The sequence below is a fragment of the Oncorhynchus clarkii genome, chromosome 19 (assembly GCF_045791955.1).
Source record: "Oncorhynchus clarkii lewisi isolate Uvic-CL-2024 chromosome 19, UVic_Ocla_1.0, whole genome shotgun sequence".
Taxonomy (NCBI): domain Eukaryota; kingdom Metazoa; phylum Chordata; class Actinopteri; order Salmoniformes; family Salmonidae; genus Oncorhynchus; species Oncorhynchus clarkii.
In genome coordinates, this window is record NC_092165.1 from 23,690,963 (window position 1) to 23,711,933 (window position 20,971).

Below are 20,971 nucleotides of genomic sequence, written 5' to 3' on the forward strand. Positions count from 1 at the left end.
AATTCTTGACATTTAATCCTGGTAAAAATTCCCTGTTTTAGGTGAGTTAGGATCAAAACGTTATAGTAAGAGTGTGAAATGTCAGAAAAATAGTAGGGAGAATGATTTATTTCAGCTTTTATTAATTTCATCACATTCCCAGGGGGTCAGAAGTTTACATACACTCAATTAGTATTCAATTAGTATTGACCTAAGTTGATTAACTTAGGTCTAACGTTTCGGGAAGCTTTCCTCAAGCATCTCACAATAAGTTGGATGAATTTTGGCCCATTCCTCCTGACAGAGCTGGTGTAACTGAGTCAGGTTGGTAGGCCTCCTTGCTCGCACAGGCTTTTTCAGTTCTGCTAACAATTTTTTTTATAGGATTGAGGTCAGGGCTTTGTGATGGCCACTCCAATACCTTGACTTTGTTGTCCTTAAGCCATTTTGTCCCAACTTTGGAAGTATGCTTGGGGTCATTGTCCATTTGGAAGACCCATTTACGACCAAGCTTTAACTTCCTGACTGATGTCTTGAGATGTTGCTTCAATATATCCACATAATTTTCTTTCCTCATGATGCCATCTATTTTGTGAAGTGCACCAGTCCCTCCTGCAGCAAAGCACCCCCACAACATGCTGCTGCCACCCCGTGCTTCATGGATGGGATGGTGTTTTTCAGCTTGCAAGCCTCCCCCTTTTTCCTTCATACATAACAATGGTTATTAGGGCCAAACAGTTCTATTTTTGTTTCATCAGACCAGAGGACATTTCTCCAAAAAGTACGATATTTGTCCCCATGTGCAGTTGGAAACCGTAGTCTGGCTTTTTTTATGGCGGTTTTGGAACAGGGGCTTCTTCCTTGCTGAGCGGCCTTTCAGGTTGTGTCGACTCATTTGACTGTGAATTTAGATACTTTTGTACCTGTTTCCTCTAGCATCTTCACAAGGTCCTTTGCTGTTGTTCTGGGATTGATTTGCAATTTTCACACCAAAGTACATTTATCTCTAGGAGACAGAACGTGTCTCCTTCCTGAGCGGTATGACGGCTCCTTGGTCCCATGGTGTTTATACTTGCGCACTATTGTTTGTACAGATGAACGTGGTACCTTCAGGCATTTGGAAATTGCTCCCAAGGATGAACCAGACTTGTGGAGGTCTACAATTCTTTTTCTGAGGTCTTGGCTGATCTCTTTTGATTTTCCCATGATGTCAAGCAAAGAGGCACTGAGTTTGAAGGTAGGCCTTGAAATACATCCACAGGTACACCTCCAATTGACTCAAATGATGTCAATCAGCCTAACAGAAGCTTCTAAAGCCATGACATCATTTCCAGTCAACTTAGTGTATGTAAACTTCTGACCCACTGGAATTGTGATACAGTAAGTGAAATAAGTGAAATAATCCGTCTGTTAGCAATTGTTGGAAAAATTACTTGTGTCATACACAAAGTAGATGTCCTAACCGTCTTGCCAAAACTAAAGTTTGTTAACAAGATATTTGAGGAGTGGTTGAAAAACAAGTTTTAATGACTCCAACCTAAGTGTATGTAAACTTCCGACTTCAATTGTATATGGACAAAACATTGGCCTTATGGACAAACTCAATAAAATAAGACTTGACAAAAAAACAAAACAAGAAAAACTGTCCAAAAAGCACTTTTTATGAGGTTTTAAAATGTCATCCTTGGGACCTGACTTTGTGACCATTTCCCATATGAAAATCTACGGTGGAGCGCACTCACCCCCTATGGGATTTTTGATTAATGACACTTGGCATTTGCAATGTTCCGGTTGCAATATGGTTTTGATGAACTACCGGCTATTTGAGTGGTATTTGTGATTGTGTACATGGTTCACCCAATGCCAATAAGTTGCCATTAATTTTTGTCCATTTCATCGGGGTCTTCCATTACCCACTGACACCACACCCAGGCAGTCGTAGCAAAATTCTTGCTTGAGAAATAGTTTTCTAAAAAGCTATTTTTGTCCATTTTATGGCTGCACGCACACACAAACACTCTCTCTGTAAATCTGTTGTACAGGCCCATATTGCATGTAAACTGAGCCTTGAGGAATACACAATGATTTAAACACACAGTCATCACAGTAACTGTTACCACAAACAGAGCCAAGCCCTACACACTGCAGATCTTTCACAATGTAAAAGAGGACATACCAACCTTCATTATCTGTCCTTTATCAAAATGCCTATAGAATGTGCTGTGTATAAGTCTGTGCAGATTCCCTATTCAGCCACACCCAAAATGTAAGTGGGACTTTGGGGAAATATATAGAGGCTGTATTTTAATCTAATTCGTCAATTACTGTTTAGAGTGCTAAAGTTTCCCTGAGTGTATTTAAAGCATAGATAAAGAAGGTACGTCTCCTCGACTACCAACTCATCTAAAGCTTCCATTAATTTAATCCCTCAAGTGGTTCACACACAGATCACTGTGTGTGTGTATGTGTGTGGGGTGTGCATGTGCGTGTGTATTGCAATGACACTACCACATCGAGGCCCTGTACCCTGGGTATCCTAACCACAACACTAATACCCACTGAAAAGCACCATTGACCCAGACAACTGCACATTACTAACCTAGAAACGAGAGCCCTTCTCTGGAGCAAGGGCGCTTAACACAAGGCCCTGTCTCCTAGACCCAGACTGAAAGCTTTGCTGCATTGTGAGGGGTCCCCTAGGCTGCCTCGCAGTCACAACAAACAGACAGACAAGGGGGAGACAGGAGGCAGAGGGAAAATAGGGGGAGAGGCAGGGGGAACGCGGGTGGAGAATGGCCAGGACATGCTGTGTGTCACCAATAGAACCAGACAGAGTGGAAAGAGGAGTCTTCTTCTCAGACAACTGAGAATAGAGCGATAAAGAGGAGAGGGTTACTCTAAGTACACAATAATGAATTAACTGAGCGAAAAGAGAGGTATTGAATGTCATAAAGTGATACAGCTGTGAAGAGAGAGAGAAGGCGGGTTAAAAAGCCTTAGAATCCCAGGAAAAAGGGAATGGGTCACGAGTATCACATTACTCATAATCTGATTGTGTACTGTGAACACAAAAGTATTATTATTCTTTTTAATTTTTTTTAACTAACCTTTATTTAACTAGGCAAGTCAGTTATTAACAAATATTTATTTACAATGACGGCCTACCAAAAGGCCTCCTGCGGAGACGGGGGCAGGGATTAAAAATAAAAATATACATTTTGAACAAAAAACATATCACGACAAGAGAGACAACACTACATAAAGCGAGACCTAAGACAACAACATAGCAAGGCAGCAAAAAATGACAACACAGCATGGTAGCAACACAACATGACAACAACATGGTAGCAACACAACATGGTAGCAGTATAAAACATGGTACAAACATTACTTGGGCACAGACAACAGCACAAAGGGAAAGAAGGTAGAGACAACAATACATCACGCAAAGCAGCCACAACTGTCAGTAAGAGTGTCCATGATTGAGTCTTTGAATTAAGAGATTGAGATAAAACTGTCCAGTTTGAGTGTTTGTTGCAGCTCGTTCCAGTCACTAGCTGCAGCGAACTGAAAAGAGGGAGTGACCCAGAGATGTGTGTGTTTTTTGGGGACCTTTAACATAATGTGACTGGCAGAATGGGTGTTGTATGTGGAGGATGAGGGCTGCAGTAGATATCTCAGATGGGGGGAGTGAGGCCTAAGAGGATTTTATAAATAATCATCAACCAGTGGGTCTTGCGACAGGTATATAGAAATGACCAGTTTACAGAGGATTATAGAGTGCAGTGATGTGTCCTATAAGGAGCATTGGTGGCAAATCTGATGGCCGAATGGTAAAAAAAATCTATCCGCTTGAGAGCACCCTTACCTGCCGATCTATAAATTATGTCTCCGTAATCTAACATGGGTAGGATGGGGAATCAGGGTTAGTTTGGCAGCTGGAGTGAAAGAGGAGCGATTACGAAAGAGGAAACCTAGTCTAGATTTAACTTTAGCCTGCAGCTGTGATATGTGCTAAGAGAAGGACAGTGTACTGTCTAGCCATACTCCCAAGTACTTGTATTAGGTGACTACCTCAATCTCTAAACCCTCAGAGGTAGTAATCACACCTGTGGGGAGAGGGGCATTCTTTTGGGGGTGTTCAGAACAAGGTTAATTGTAGAAAAAGCTTGTTGGACACTAAGAAAGCTTTGTGTAGAGCATTTAACACAAAATCTGGGGAGTGCCCAGCTGAGCATAAGACTGTATCATCTGCATATAAATGGATGACTGAGCTTCCTACTGCCTAAGCTATGCTGTTGATGTAAATTGAGAAGAGCGTGGGGCCTAGGATAGAGCCTTGGTGTACTCCCTTGGTGACAGGTAGTGGCTGAGACAGCAGATTTTCTGACTACACTGTACTCTTTGAGAGTGGTAGTTAGCAAACCAGGCCAAAGACCCCTCAAATACACCAATACTCCCTAGCCGTTCCACAAGAATGGAATGGTCTACCGTATCAAAAGCTTTGGCCAAGTCAATAAAAATAGAAGCACAACATTGCTTAGAATGAAGGGCAATGGTGACATCATTGAGGACCTTTAAGGTTGCAGTGACACATCCATAACCTGAGCGGAAACCAGATTGCAAACCAGTTAGAATACTATAGACATCAAGAAAGCCAGTCAGTTGATTATTGACAAGTTTTTCCAACACTTTTGATAAACAGGGCAAAATAGAAATAGGCCTATTACAGTTGGGATCAGCTTGATCTCCCCCTTTAAATAAAGGACAAACCATGGCTGCCTTCCAGGCAATGGGAACCTCCCCAGAAAGGAGAGACAGGTTAAAAATGTTGGAGATAGGTTTGGCGATGATAAGGTCAGCAAACATAAAGAAGAAAGGGTCTAAACCATCTGACCCAGATAGTATCTTGGGGTCAAGTTTCAGGAGCTCCTGTAGCACCTTGGACTCAGTGACTGCCTGCATGGAGAAACTTTGTAGCGGGGCAAGGGAAAAAGAGGGAGAAGCATCAGGGATAGTCGCATTAATCATTAATTGATTGTTTAAACAAACATAGATAGAAACCAATCGAGACAGGTCTCATCATCTTATCATCCAGTGGAACTCACAACAGATAGAAGGAGACTGACCGACTGGGGTGTGAATGGAAGGCTTTCACAGAGGAGCTTCAACATGAGAAGGCTCAATGATTGACCAAAATCTGTGTGTGTGTGTGTGTGTGTGTGTGTGTGTGTGTGTGTGTGTGTGTGTGTGTGTGAATGAGTCCCTGGGTGCATGCGTGCGTACTGTAAGTGTGTAGTTTTATATCCCCGTCACCAACACACTGTCGATGAAGTCAAGGATCTGACTGAACAAAACAGCAGTGTCCCACGAATACCTATCACTACTGCTGGCACCACTTTAGAGTAGAACTGCAGCCAGCGTTTAGACTGGCACCAAGATAACAGCCACTGACACATTCAAGAGAGACTGACAGAGGGGGAGGGGAGAGAGAGAGATAGAGAGACTGACAGAGGGGGAGGGGAGAGAGAGAGAGAGAGAGAGAGAGAGAGAGAGAGAGAGAGAGAGAGAGAGAGAGAGAGAGAGAGAGAGAGAGAGAGAGAGAGAGAGAGAGAGAGACACAGAGAAACTGAAAGAGATAGCGATTTTGGTTGCAATTTCTAAAAAAATCTGTCCCAATGTTGCGGGGATAAATGCTTCAATAGCCCATGTAAGGAGTGTGTCAGAGTTCCCTGGGTGGTCGAAACAGCTTGTTCTCCATAGTGGAATGTGAAGACCTTGTCCTGCCTTATCCCCGTGTGAGATGAGAGGCAGCAGCATGTTTTATATTACCATAATTGTGGATGTAGAATATGCCTGGGTGCCTCGAGGGTGTAATAATGTGAGAACCAGATAGATAGGAGAGGGGGGAGAGAGAGAGCAAAAAAGGAGATGGGGGAAATGGAAAGTGAAAGATGGGGGTTAAGGGAGGGATGAGAGAAAGAGAAGAAAGCGGGTTAAAGAGAAAGAGACGTAGGATAAAAAGGGGAAGACAAGGTCATCAAATTCTATCACTAACGACCTAACTAGCTGAGAATAACTAATTATATGTACTAAAAGACCCTAAAAGACAGGTAATATACTACAGGCCTATAAAGAGGATAACACACACTGGACAGCAGGTAGCCCAGTGGTTAGAGCGTTGGGCCAGTAACCAGAAGGTTGCTGGATTGAATCCCTGAGCAAGGCAGTTAACCTACTGTTCCCCGGGTGCTGTAAATGTCGATTAAGGCAGCCCCCCGCACCACTCTGATTCAGAGGGTTTGGGTTAAATGCAGAAGCCACATTTCAGTTGAATACATTCAGTTTGCCAACTGACTAGGTATCCCCCATTCCCAAAACCTAACACTGATGGACTGTAATAAACATTGGTCTAAAGGTAGCTCCCACCCCTGCCATCAGGGCCTGAATACACACTAAGAGGTGATACAATACACACTAAACTAACACAATGCCACACAAACAATATTGACAACTATACACACTGACAAAGACAGGGATCTCCCTCGCACAGACTCATGCACACACACACACACACACACACACACACACACACACACACACACACACACACACACACACACACACACACACACACACAGGGAAAATAAACTGTCCACCAACCACATCATCTGAATGAGCCTGACCAGAATTCCAGAATTACATAGGGTATGACACATTCCAAAGAAAACTTGGAGAACCTGAGACAGAGAGGAAATTAAAGTGGAACTGACAGCGTTTTAACTACTTTGCAGATATGAAACAGACACTTATAATATCAGTCAAAAATATAAAATTCCCAGTTTATGCTTCAAAACAAACTTCATAAGAGGTTTTAAAAATAGGTTATATTTCACTCAAAATTCCATGTCGTACAATAAGACAATGTTGGCAGAATAGATATCACTTGAGAGGCAGTTCAATGCATGATTAATATAGTTCACCAACACATTTCTTGGTAGTCCAAACAATATTGCTATCAGGTTGTAAATCACAGCTGCCTTGGGACATTGTTTGCTGCCTCCACCTATTCGGGAAGCACTGTTTCAGTTTCAATATTTTGAACAGAAATGGACGAATGTAACTAATGCTGGGAATGTCAATACAATCAAACTAGCAAGGGCAATGATCACAAGTCAGTGGTTATAGACACATGGTTAATAGGCTAGCGCACTTGTTTCAAACACAAGACCCGTGGGCTGAATAGTACACACAAGCAAGTCTAAATGACCCAACAGTAGAACTTTATGAAATTACAGAGTTATGTACTCAGCCAATTCACCTTCAATTACGCTGCTTTCGTGTGTCCCGTTTACAGTGTTTGTGTACAGACACATGCCACAGTCTTAGCTAGCCTACTAAAATGCTGCAGTCTGGCTTCGGTTTTTAAAGCTTGACAATGAATAACCAAAAAACAAAACACCATGCAAAAGAGAAATGTGTATTTCTCTTTGCCTATTACAGCAGTAGCCTAGGTAGGCTATTCAAATACATTACATTTTGAGTGCACCATACAACAAGACGGCATTCAACTGCACCGGTGATGGAAGTAGTGCAAAAAACAAAGAAAACATGTTTAAAAGTTTAAATGTTACAACAACCTATAGCTACAATTTTGTTATTTGGAGTTATTAAATTAGGGTCGCAGCATATTATGCACATCTGCAAGCAGAGCAGAAAAAGCTGGACATATTATTGATCTATTTTGTTTTAATATGTTAAATGTTATAAATGTTAAATGTTATAAATGTTATAAATGTTATATACAGCATCATAAGTGGACATTAAAAAGTGCCATATTTTTTCTAATAAAACAATGGACAGTTAGGGTCACAGTTACCGTTTTTTGTCAAATCAAATAGGCTATGTCTGGCCTCCGATTTCGTTGTGTTTTTTTAAAATATTGGCCCGTGAGCTGATTGAGTTTAACACCCTTGAGCTAGCATATCTTTTTTGTGACCCACCAATTGGATTCGGTCCTATGTAGAGCTAGAAATTGGTATATGTAGCTGAGGAACAATGAGAAAGTAATTATGCTTTGAATTTATAACCCCACTCTTAAGCCTTAGTCCCACCCATCTCTTTAAGGATTCACAGTGTAGTAAACAGCCAAAGATTTCAAGACTAAAAGTGGTGAAAGTACGGCAAAAATACACTTGATTGTAGCAAAAATACACTTGATTATATCCTAATCTAACTTTGGTGCAGGTCATGTTGTTCTTCACTTTACCGTCTCTGGTAAACACACTATATCAAATCAAATCTAAGTTTATTTGTCAAATGCACAGGATACAGAAAGTGTAAATGTTACAGTGAAATGGTTACTTGCATAGTGGAGTCTTTTGTTTAGACATGTAGTTAGCTATCAAAAACATTAACCATAATCCCAACTCTACTGCCACGTTCAAAACAACTGGGCCTCTTTCTAGAGCTCCTACACAGATCATACACATTACATTGGCTAGCGAGCCAGTCAGCTAACTTTAGCTAGCTAGCTAGCTAACAGTACGCTTTAGCTCGCAATGAAAATTAATTTGACAAAATTAGAAATGTATAATATCTGAAAACGTAGCTGTATACATGGATGAGGCCTCTCCCTCTATCATGGATGCCATGGTTTCCCTTAGTTTGAAGATCCAGAGACATGTGTTTTATACAACAGCCTTCTTTCTGTGTTCTCTTTTTGGATTCTCTCCCCATTTGGCGCATTTGGCGATCACCTCTCTGCTGCTCTCTGCTTCCACTGGGCATTCCACGGATTTCAAAACTCTGTCAACTTCTTCTGTGACAATGACACTGTTTTTCCCCCACCATTTTCAACAGAAAACTCTAAAATGTCTGGTTCAATTGAAATGTTTTTACTTAAATCAGAGATTTCCTCATTGTCTGATTCATTTTCAGAGTCAGAGAGAGTCAGCATCACAATGTTTTCCCACTGAGCTTTGTCAATAGTGCTATTAACTTCAGGGCAGCAATGTTAAGAGCAGTATTACAACTTTTTCAGTTCTTCATGATATCTTTCAAAAAAAACTGCGGTAGACAGAATTATCCTCACATACTTAACAAATCATGTAATAGACAGAAGTATGCTACATGGCAGACCAACCCGAATTAATCTCTCGTCATGTCCAGTCCATCCATTATATCAGCTAATCACGGCTAGCGGGAAGGTTCCTGTATTTTTCAGTAGCTTAACAAACTAGACTCGTTATTTAACAATTTTACTTGTATCTACAGATGGCATACAAGTTTTTTACTAAGGTTTACATGTTCCAGAAGGCATTTCTGCCAAAAAAAACATATTTTGATTAAAAATGAAGAATGTTATTATCAGCAAGTGTTGCCTGCCCACACAGTTGAGATGAGAGATGACATGAATGAGAGCTCAAATATTTGGCAGAGCAGAACATGAAAGTTTAGCAGAAGGCCCTGCGAGGTTCAGCTTTCATTATCCCTCAGCATAAAATCCCTGTTTCATCTGACTGCTGCATTCTTTGATAAATTTGATTATGGTTTGTGGCTTTCCTTTAAAATGTATATTTGATGCATGCATCCCGAGTCGAACCCCATTGACCATTCAGTCATTCAGAAGACAAGAAAATGAAATAATGGCAATAGGAACAATAAAAAGAGTAACTCACAAACTACAGAAATCCTTTAAGTGGACCACAGAAAATATGAAATACTTAGGATGTTTAATAAGTGACAACAAACAACAAATATATAAAGATAACTGTATTCCATTACTCAACAATATATATAAAATATATATCGGTAATATTTTCGGTAATACCAATTACCCACGAAGACATTCTTTAAAAAAGTACACTCGGTCAAAACAGACTTCATATGGGAAAATAAAAATCATAGAATAAAAAGGGACATTTTCTAAGTCTGTGGGTGATTTTAACCTACGACTTGGAATTGTATCAACTCGCTACCCAAGGCTTTTACTTACGACATATAGTTAAATGCACTAAAGAGAAACAATGGGTACATAATGAAGATGTGCATGCTCATTCCCAGAATTTTCAAAGGATAAAGCTAAGAACATGAACAACTTCATAGTTAAGAACACTATAACAATATGGAAAAAAATGAAACGTATTCTACAAGAACCAATATTGCTGCCTAAAAACACAACCCTGTGGAACAATCTTTGGAAAGCTTTACATAATTCACCGATAAATTGGTCAACATGGAAAGCTAAAGGCATAGAAACCGTAAATTAATTGGTAAGAGGAAATTACAGAATTAAAAGGCAATTTTGAACTGACAAATGTCGATATTTTCAAATACACGCAACTGAAAAAGTTGCATATTACGAAATTTCTATTTCAAATCTTTTGGACACCAGAGCAACCTTGAGGGAATCTTATATGAGTCAGAAAAATGGACGTTCATATGATAGGCAAGATATACAAAACCTTGCAGAGAGCTGTCACGCCCTGACCGTAGATTGCTTTGTATGTTTTTATTTTTGTTTGGTCAGGGTGTGATTTGGGTGGGCATTCTATGTTTGTATGTCTAGGTTTTTGTATTTCTATGTTTCGGCCGGGTATGGTTCTCAATCAGGGACAGCTGTCTATCGTTGTCTCTGATTGGGAATCATACTTAGGTAGCCTGTTTTTTCACTTTTAGTTGTGGGTAGATCTATTTCTGTTTCGGGTTTTCCTTTTGTTATTTTTGTGTTCAGTTCCTTATAATAAAGATGAACACGTATCCCGCTGCATTTTGGTCTGACGATTCCTCTTCTTCCGATGAAAGCCGTTACAAGAGCATATCTCTTTTTCTTACATGTAGGTATTACAGACTGGGTCAGGGAGAGGTTGAACATGTCAGTGAAGACACCTTGCCAGCTGGTCACCGCATGGTCTCTGGCTGGCTCTCTGTGTGTGTGGAACCAGACACAGGATCATACAGTCTATGGTATCTATGTGTGAGTGACTTTGAACAACAAATATTGAGTTTGTCCTGGTAATGGTATCTATGTGTGAGTGACTTTGAACAACAAATATTGAGTACACGTCCTGGTAATCTGTCTGGCCCTGCGACCTTGTGAATGTTAACCTGTTTAAAGGTCTTACTCACATGGGCTACAGAGAGCGTGATCACACACTTGTACCGAACAGCTGGTGCTCTCACGCATGGTTCAGTGTTGCCGTCCTCACTGGACAGCTCGTGGCTGTGTTTCCCTTTGCAATTACATTATGTTTGCAAGCCCTGCCACATCCAATGAGCATCAGAGCTGGTGTAGAAGGATTCATAGCTTTTAGCCATACCCTTATCCTCCTCTGTTCCTCTGGTGATGTAGAGGTGAATCCAGGGCCTGCAATGCCTAGCTCCACTCCTATTCCCAAGGCGCTCTCTTTTGATGACTTCTGTAACCGTAATAGCCTTGGTTTCATGCATGTTAACATTAGAAGCCTCCTCCCTAAGTTTGTTTTATTCACTGCTTTTGCACACTCTGCCAACCCGGATGTTCTAGCCGTGTCTGAATCCTGGCTTAGGAAGACCACCAAAAAATCTGAAATCTCCATCCCTAACTACAACATTTCAGACAAGATAGAACGGCCAAAGGGGGCGGTGTTGCAATCTACTGCAGAGATAGCCTGCAGAGTTCTGTCCTACTATCCAGGTCTGTACTGTGCAAAATTATTCAGCCCCCTTAAGTTAATAATTTGTAGCGCCACCTTTTGCTGCGATTACAGCTGTAAGTCGCTTGGGGTATGTCTCTATCAGTTTTGCACATCGAGAGACTGAAATTTTTTCCCATTCCTCCTTGCAAAACAGCTCAAGCTCAGTGAGGTTGGATGGAGAGCATTTGTGAACAGCAGTTTTCAGTTCTTTCCACAGATTCTCAATTGGATTCAAGTCTGGACTTTGACTTGGCCATTCTAACACCTGGATATGTTTATTTTTGAACCATTCCATTGTAGATTTTGCTTTATGTTTTGGATCATTGTCTTGTTGGAAGACAAATCTCCGTCCCAGTCTCAGGTCTTTTGCAGACTCCATCAGGTTTTCTTCCAGAATGGTCCTGTATTTGGCTCCATCCATCTTCCCATCAATTTTAACCATCTTCCCTGTCCCTGCTGAAGAAAAGCAGGCCCAAACCATGATGCTGCCACCACCATGTTTGACAGTGGGGATGGTGTGTTCAGCTGTGTTGCTTTTACGCCAAACATAACGTTTTGCATTGTTGCCAAAAAGTTAAATTTTGGTTTCATCTGACCAGAGCACCTTCTTCCACATGTTTGGTGTGTCTCCCAGGTGGCTTGTGGCAAACTTTAAACGACACTTTTTATGGATATCTTTAAGAAATGGCTTTCTTCTTGCCACTCTTCCATAAAGGCCAGATTTGTGCAATATAATATGTTGTCCTATGGACAGAGTCTCCCACCTCAGCTGTAGATCTCTGCAGTTCATCCAGAGTGATCATGGGCCTCTTGGCTGCATCTCTGATCAGTCTTCTCCTTGTATGAGCTGAAAGTTTAGAGGGACGGCCAGGTCTTGGTAGATTTGCAGTGGTCTGATACTCCTTCCATTTCAATATTATCGCTTGCACAGTGCTCCTTGGGATGTTTAAAGCTTGGGAAATCTTTTTGTATCCAAATCCGGCTTTAAACTTCTTCACAACAGTATCTCGGACCTGCCTGGTGTGTTCCTTGTTCTTCATGATGCTCTCTGCGCTTTTAACGGACCTCTGAGACTATCACAGTGCAGGTGCATTTATACGGAGACTTGATTACACACAGGTGGATTGTATTTATCATCATTAGTCATTTAGGTCAACATTGGATCATTCAGAGATCCTCACTGAACTTCTGGAGAGAGTTTGCTGCACTGAAAGTAAAGGGGCTGAATAATTTTGCACGCCCAATTTTTCAGTTTTTGATTTGTTAAAAAAGTTTGAAATATCCAATAAATGTCGTTCCACTTCATGATTGTGTCCCACTTGTTGTTGATTCTTCACAAAAAAATACAGTTTTATATCTTTATGTTTGAAGCCTGAAATGTGGCAAAAGGTCGCAAAGTTCAAGGGGGCCGAATACTTTCGCAAGGCACTGTATTTTGAAGAATGAGCGTGAACGACCACATTGCGTAAGTGGATAGGTGTTCAGAGTGATTCTTGCACAACAGAGAGAGGCAGCCATTGTTCCTCCCGGTCCTAGTGAAAAGCCAACTGTCCCGGTTGATATATTATCAAATAGATATTTGAAAAACACCTTGAGGATTGATTATAAAAAACGTTTGCCATGTTTCTGTCGACATTATGGATATAATTTGGATATAATTTGGAATTTTTGTCTGCGTTGTCGTGACCGCTATTTCCGGTGGATTCCTGGGCATAACGCACCAAACTAACGGAGGTATTTGGATATAAAAAATATCTTTATGGAACAAAAGGAACATTTGCTGTCTAACTGGGAGTCTCGTGAGTGAAAACATCTGAAGATCATCAAAGGTGAACGGTTAATTTGATTGATTTTCTGATGTTCGTGACCAAGCTTCCTGATGCTAGGTGGAAATAATGCTATGCTAGGCTATCGATAAACTTACACAAACACTTGTATTGCTTTCTCTGTAAAGCATAATTTCAAAATCTGAGACGACAGGGTGATTAACAAAAGGCTAAGCTGTGTTTCAAAATATTTCACTTGTGATTTCATGAATATTAATATTTTCTAGTAATATTTTCGGACTGTTGCGGTTGCTTATAACAATTCTCCCTGAGCCAGGAGGGGTAGTTCTAAGAGGTTTTAAATAAGCATGCCCCATTCAAGAAATGTTGAAATAGGAACAGATATAGCCCTTGGTTATATGCTATTCAGCGGTTGCTTATGACAATTCTCCCGGAGCCAGGAGGGGTAGTTCTAAGAGGTTAAATAAGCATGCCCCATTCAAGAAATGTTGAACAAGGAACATATATAGCCCTTGGTTCTCTCCAGACCTGACTGCCCTTAACCAACACAATAACATCCAATGCGTTCGGCAATAGCATCAAACAGCCCCCGTGATATGCAACTTTTCAGGGAAGCTAGAAACCAGTATACAGAGGCAGTTAGAAAAGCCAAGGCTAGCTTTTTCAAGCAGAAATTTGCTTCCTGAAACACAAACTGAAAAAGGTTCTGGGACACTGTAAAGTCCATGGAGAATAAGAACACCTCCTCCCAGCTGCCCACTGCACTGAGGATAGGAAACACTGTCACCACCGATAATTCCATCATAATTGATCATTTCAATAAGCATTTTTCTACGGCTGGCCATGCTTTCCACCTAGCTACCCCTACCCCGGTCAACAGCACTGCACCCCCCACAGCAACTCACCCAAGCCTTCCCCATTTCTCATTCTCCCAAATCCAGTCAGCTGATGTTCTGAAAGAGCTGCAAAATCTGGTCCCCTACAAATCAGCCGGGCTAGACAATCTAGACCCTTTCTTTCCAAAATTATCTGCCGAAATTGTTGCAACACCTATTACTAGCCTGTTCAACCACTCTTTCGTGTCATCTGAGATTCCCAAAGATTGGAAAGCAGCTGCGGTCATCCCCCCCATCAAAGGGGGTGGACACTCTTGATCCAAACTGCTATATATATCCCTTTCTGCCTTTCTAAGGTCTTCGAAAGCCAAGTCAACAAACAGATTACCGACCATTTCGAATCCCACCATACCTTCTCCGCTATGCAATCTGGTTTCAGAGCTGGTCATGGCTGCACCTCAGACACGCTCAAGGTCCTAAACGATATCTTAACCGCCATCGATAAGAAACAATACTGTGCAGCCTTATTCATTGAACTGGCCAAGGCTTTCGACTCTGTCAATCACCACATGCTCATCAGCAGACTCGATAGCCTTGGTTTTTCAAATGATTGCCTCGCCTGGTTCACCAACTACTTCTCTGATAGAGTTCAGTGTGTCAAATCGGAGGGCCTGTTGTCCGGGCCTCTGTTAGTCACTATGGGGGTGCCACAGGGTTCAATTCTTGGACCGACTCTCTTCTCTGTATACATCAACGATGTTGCTCTTGCTGCTGGTGAGCCTCTGATCCACCTCTACGCAGACGACACCATTCTGTATACTTCTGGCCCTGGACATTGTGTTAACAACCCTCCAGACGAGCTTCAATGCCATACAACTCTCCTTCTGTGGCTTCCAATTGCTCTTAAATACAAGTAAAACTAAATGCATGTTCTTCAACCAATCGCTGCCTGTACCTGCCCGCCCGTCCAACATTACTACTCTGGACGGTTCTGACTTAGAATATGTGGACAACTACAAATACCTAGGTGTCTGGTTAGACGGTAAACTCTCCTTCCAGACTCAGATCAAACATCTCCAATCCAAAGTTAAATCTAGAATTGGCTTCCTATTTTCCAACAAAGCATCCTTCACTCATGCTGCCAAACATACCCTTGTAAAACTGACCATCCTACCGATCCTTGACTTCGGCGATGTCATTTACAAAATAGCCTCCAATACCCTACTCAATAAATTGGATGCAGTCTATCACAGTGCCATCCATTTAGATACCAAAGCCCAATATACTACCCACCACTACAAGACCCTGCTAGGTAATGTCCCCCCTTATCTCAGCTCGTTGGTCACCAGAGCAGCACCCACCTGTAGCATGCGCTCCAGCAGGTACAGTGGGGCAAAAAAGTATTTAGTCAGCCACCAATTGTGCAAGTTCTCCCACTTAAAAAGATGAGAGAGGCCTGTAATTTTCATCATAGGTACACTTCAACTATGACAGACAAAATGAGAAAAAAAATCCAGAAAATCACATTGTAGAATTTTTTATGAATTTATTTGCAAATTATGGTGGAAAGTAAGTATTTGGTCAATAACAAAAGTTTACCTCAATACTTTGTTATATACCCTTTGTTGGCAATGACAGAGGTCAAACGTTTTCTGTAAGTCTTCACAAGGTTTTCACACACTGTTGCTGGTATTTTGACCCATTCCTCCATGCAGATCTCCTCTAGAGCAGTGATGTTTTGGGGCTGTTGCGGGGCAACAAGGACTTTCAACTCCCTCCAAAGATTGTCTATGGGGTTGAGATCTGGAGACTGGCTAGGCCACTCCAGGACATAGAAATGTTTCTTACAAAGCCACTCCTTCGTTGCCCGGGCGATGTGTTTGGGATCATTGTCATGCTGAAAGACCCAGCCACGTTTCATCTTCAATGCCCTTGCTGATGGAAAGAGGTTTTCACTCAAAATCTCACGATACATGGCCCCATTCATTCTTTCCTTTACACGGATCAGTCGTCCTGGTGCCTTTGCAGAAAAACAGCTCCAAAGCATGATGTTTCCACCCCCATGCTTCACAGTGGGTATGGTGTTCTTTGGATGCAACTCAGCATTCTTTGTCCTCCAAACACGACGAGTTGAACTTTTACCAAAAAGCTCTATTTTGGTTTCATCTGACCATATGACATTCTCCCAATCTTCTTCTTGATCATCCAAATGCTCTCTAGTAAACTTCAGACGGGCCTGGACATGTACTGGCTTAAGCAGGGGGACACGTCTGGCAGTGCAGGATTTGAGTCCCTGGCGGCATAGTGTGTTACTGATGGTAGGCTTTGTTACTTTGGTCCCAGCTCTCTGCAGGTCATTCACTAGGTCCCCCCGTGTTGTTCTGGGATTTTTGCTCACCGTTCTTGTGATCATTTTGACCCCACGGGGTGAGATCTTGCGTGGAGCCCCAGATTGAGGGAGATTATCAGTGGTCTTGTACGTCTTCCATTTCCTAATAATTGCTCCCACAGTTGATTTCTTCAAACCAAGCTGCTTACCTATTGCAGATTCAGTCTTCCCAGCCTGGTGCAGGTCTACAATTTTGTTTCTGGTGTCCTTTGACAGCTCTTTGGTCTTGGCCATAGTGGAGTTTGGAGTGACTGTTTGAGGTTGTGGACAGGTGTCTTTTATACTGATAACAAGTTCAAACAGGTGCCATTAATACTGGTAACGAGTGGAGGACAGAGGAGCCTCTTAAAGAAGAAGTTACAGGTCTGTGAGAGCCAGAAATCTTGCTTGTTTGTAGGTGACCAAATACTTATTTTCCACCATAATTTGCAAATAAATTCATTAAAAATCCTACAATGTGATTTTCTGGATTAAAAAAATAATAATTGTCTGTCATAGTTGAAGTGTACCTATGATGAAAATTACAGGCCTCTCTCATCTTTTTAAGTGGGTGAACTTGCACAATTGGTGGCTGACTAAATACTGTTTTGCCCCACTGTATATCTCTCTAGTCACTCCCAAAACCAATTCTTCCTTTGGCCGCCTCGCCTTCCAGTTCTCTGCTGCCAATGACTGGAACGAACTACAAAAATCTCTGAAACTGGAAACACATCTCCCTCACTAGCTTTAAGCACATGCTGTCAGAGCAGCTCACAGATCACTGCACCTGTACATAGCCCATCTATAATTTAGCCCAAACAACAACCTCTCCCCCTACTGTATTTATTTATTTTGCTCCTTTGCACCCCATTATTTATATCTCTACCTCGCACATTCTTCCACTGCAAATCTACCAATTCCAGTGTTTTACTTGCTATGTTGTATTTACTTCGCCATCATGGCATTTTTTTGCCTTTACCTCCCTTATCTCACCTCATTTGCTCACATTGTACATAGACTTATTTTTCTACTGTATTATTGACTGTATGTTTGTTTTACTCCATGTGTAACTCTCTGTTGTTGTACGTGTTGAACTGCTTTGCTTTATCTTGGCCAGGTCGCAATTGTATACGAGAACATGTTCTCAACTTGCCTACCTGGTTAAATAAAGGTGAAATAATATACATTTAAAAAATGCCCTCTGAACCAGGGTCAGAGTCACTTTACTATCTCTCTCTCTCTCTCACACACACACACACACACACACACACACACACACACACACACACACACACACACACACACACACACACACACACACACACACACACACACACACACACACACACACACACACACACACACACACACACACACACACACACACACGGGTTGATTCATAACTCGTAGTCCCCGTGGTCCCCGTGGTTACATGTGCGGGATGGGTCAGAAAATATTGTGTGGATGAATGGAGGTTTTGTGGCATGTAGATTGAATAAAGTAAAAACAATGCATACAAAAATTCCATAAATGTAGAATTATTGTGCAATTCATATTTATAGGCTACATTAAGTTTTTTAAACGTTTTTTTTATCTGGCATTAGTGTGGAAGCTTTTTCATGAATGCATACGCAAGGTGTCAATTTAGGGAATTGTTTGACTATTTATTTTTTGCAAAACATTAGGCTACTCTTCAATAGGCCTAAATGTTCAATAAATAAATGAAGAAATGTTGAAGTAAAAGTAATTGTTCAATAAATGTCAATAATATAAAAAGGGAACTGTGCAGCACATTTTCTATTTTTGCGCGTCGGGTGCAGGCCTCAGATTTTCCCTTTATCACATATAGTCAGTTGTAGATGGGTTATTAGAAATTGTGTGTGGGTGCAGGTGAAAAAACTGCTGATCTGCGCATGACTAATACATACTCCGAAGTGACTGCACCAGTCATCATCTTTGAAACCGATGGAGAGAGTATGTGCATACACACACTCACATGTAAACACGTGCACACGCGTACGCAGGTGCACCAGCACAAACACACACACTACACATCCAATAGTTTTTGAGAAAGAGGTCGAGGAGAGAGGACGTGCAGAATCAAGGAAATGCATTCGAGATTCCCCTGTATGTGTCCTGGATCCTCACTGACATGGTCGTCTACAGTATATCTGGCCTGCGAACCCAGCTCCTGGGACAGTGTTGTGTCACCGTTGACGATGGGTAACACATACAGTACATCACACATCACGCTTGGGAGAAACTCCCTTCTCCTCCTTACTCCTCACCACAAGCAACACTCCACTGCCAATAACCCAGACATGTCTGTAGGTTGCTGTGTGTGTGTGAGTGTGTGTGTGTGTGTGTGTGTGTGTGTGTGTGTGTGTGTGTGTGTGTGTGTGTGACAGAGAGAGAGAGAGAAAAAAAGGGATGAAAAGGGAGAGAGAGGTGTATGAGGAGGGAGAGAGAGGGAGGGATGGATACATAGAGAGGTACAGTGAAAGAGAGAAAACATAACAAAGCAAGTGTATCTCTGTCCATGTGTGACTGTGAGTACTGCTCTGATGAGGGCAGTCTTTTTAGCATTGTAGCAATACCTATATTGTCGCATCTATAGCAACACCTATATTGTCGCATCTATAGCAACACCAGGCCGGATTAATTTTCGCTGGGGTTATTAGACACTGTGGCTCCTCCATAGAGCTCCTTTCAGATCTGCTCAGTGAGGGGGGAAAGAGACAATTTTCATGGAACATTTGGATGAGAGAAGGACTGCTCATCTGTGTTACATTTACTCTCACTCTCAGCCACAGAGAGAGAGAGAGAGAGAGAGAGAGAGAGAGAGAGAGAGAGAGAGAGAGACAGACAGACAGACAGACAGGGAGAGAGAGAGAGAGAGACTACTCTAGCTGACAATCTTTGATGTTTAGAGTTTAGACTACATGGGAGAAAAAGAAAAAATCACTTTGGTCTTAAAACATCTAATAGTTCAGTTTCTTATAGAGAATAATGGCTGTGGGTCATTTAAACACTATCTTTTGTTTTCTTTACTGCTAAATTCCTTTATCATGTTACACCTGCACTGCAAATGAGACACACATTTCAAGGCAACTCCTTTCACAGAATTGGGATCTGTCGCTGACGCATCAGCATCAGCTCCTTCCAGATGTTTGGTACCCTTTGAGTGAGAGTGAGTGCGATGAGAGTGAGTGTTTGGAACCCTTTGAAATGAGAGTGAGTGTGATGAGAGAGAGAGAGAGAGAGAGAGAGAGAGAGAGAGAGAGAGAGAGAGAGAGAGAGAGAGAGAGAGAGAGAGAGAGAGAGAGTGTGTGTGTGTGTGTGTGTGTGTGTGTTACCTGTGTCTGCTCGCTGCCCGTGCGCCGTTCTGTGGCTGCCCCTGGGTCTGTCCCGAATAGAGATTATACCGCTGCGGGTACGAAGCACACCGAACCTCCCCGGACCATGTGAAGACCCACAGCACAAGAAACAGAACTGGTCCCGCCATGCCTTCGCAAGAAACAACAAAAAAGTGATGCGGCAGAATCCTCCCGCTTGTCAATGAACTTTTATTCCACACGAATAGTGTGGAAGTAAATTCCTATCAGCCGTGACGCACTCTTCCTCTCGAGAATCGGATAAGTCCATACTATCGACCCATAGTTAGGCTACAGCGGGATGTGAGACGGTATCTCAAACCGTGACTTCAACATCTATATTATTAGTCCCCTGATTGATAGCACTTATGTTCCCTTCATATATGTCCAAAAGCAGCTGCTATTCCCTTAATTATTCTTGTAAATTCGATAAGACACTTCCAGGCGCATCCACGAGCCTGCCGTTATTTTCCAGACGTTGAAATGGGTTACAGTTTTGCCAAGAATAAGTTTTAATTTCAGTCAGTTAGTAAGAAGTTATTGCGACGCAAAACTGCGAGGAAGGTGGCTTGCGTTTCAAGCCGAGCAGAATCTGAATGACTGTTCTCCCCCTACCCAAGTCTCCTCTCTCTTCCTTTTTACCTCCCTTCCTTCGTGCGCTTTCTGACCCCTCCCACCTGTAGGCTTCCTATCAAACACATACGCACAGATCTAGGACCAGCTTAAACTCCCCAAATGAAGGTCAGGCGAAACTCAAAACTTACCTTAGATCAGTGTCTAGGAAAAACTCCCGAATGACAACATATACTGTATTTACACACCCACTTGCTGCTTTTGGAAAATTGCTCACGCAATTGACGCTTATCTGGCCGAAGCATCGCTATTAGGAAAATCCCCTCTATCTGATCCGGGGAAAACAGAAGAGTGTGCTTGCAAAAGAACGGAGTAT

General features: G+C 41.9%; 1 protein-coding gene across 1 annotated transcript in view; it reads right to left on the minus strand.

The window, feature by feature from the left end:
• Window positions 1-20,624, minus strand: part of LOC139374948 (EMILIN-1-A-like) — a 72,742-nt gene extending 52,118 nt beyond the window's left edge. Inside the window, exon 1 of the mRNA XM_071116220.1 lies at window positions 20,005-20,624. Within this exon, the coding sequence (XP_070972321.1) occupies window positions 20,005-20,153 (149 nt within the window). The 5' untranslated portion in view covers window positions 20,154-20,624. The remainder of the gene's footprint in view (window positions 1-20,004) is intronic.
• Window positions 20,625-20,971: the final 347 nt, after the last annotated feature.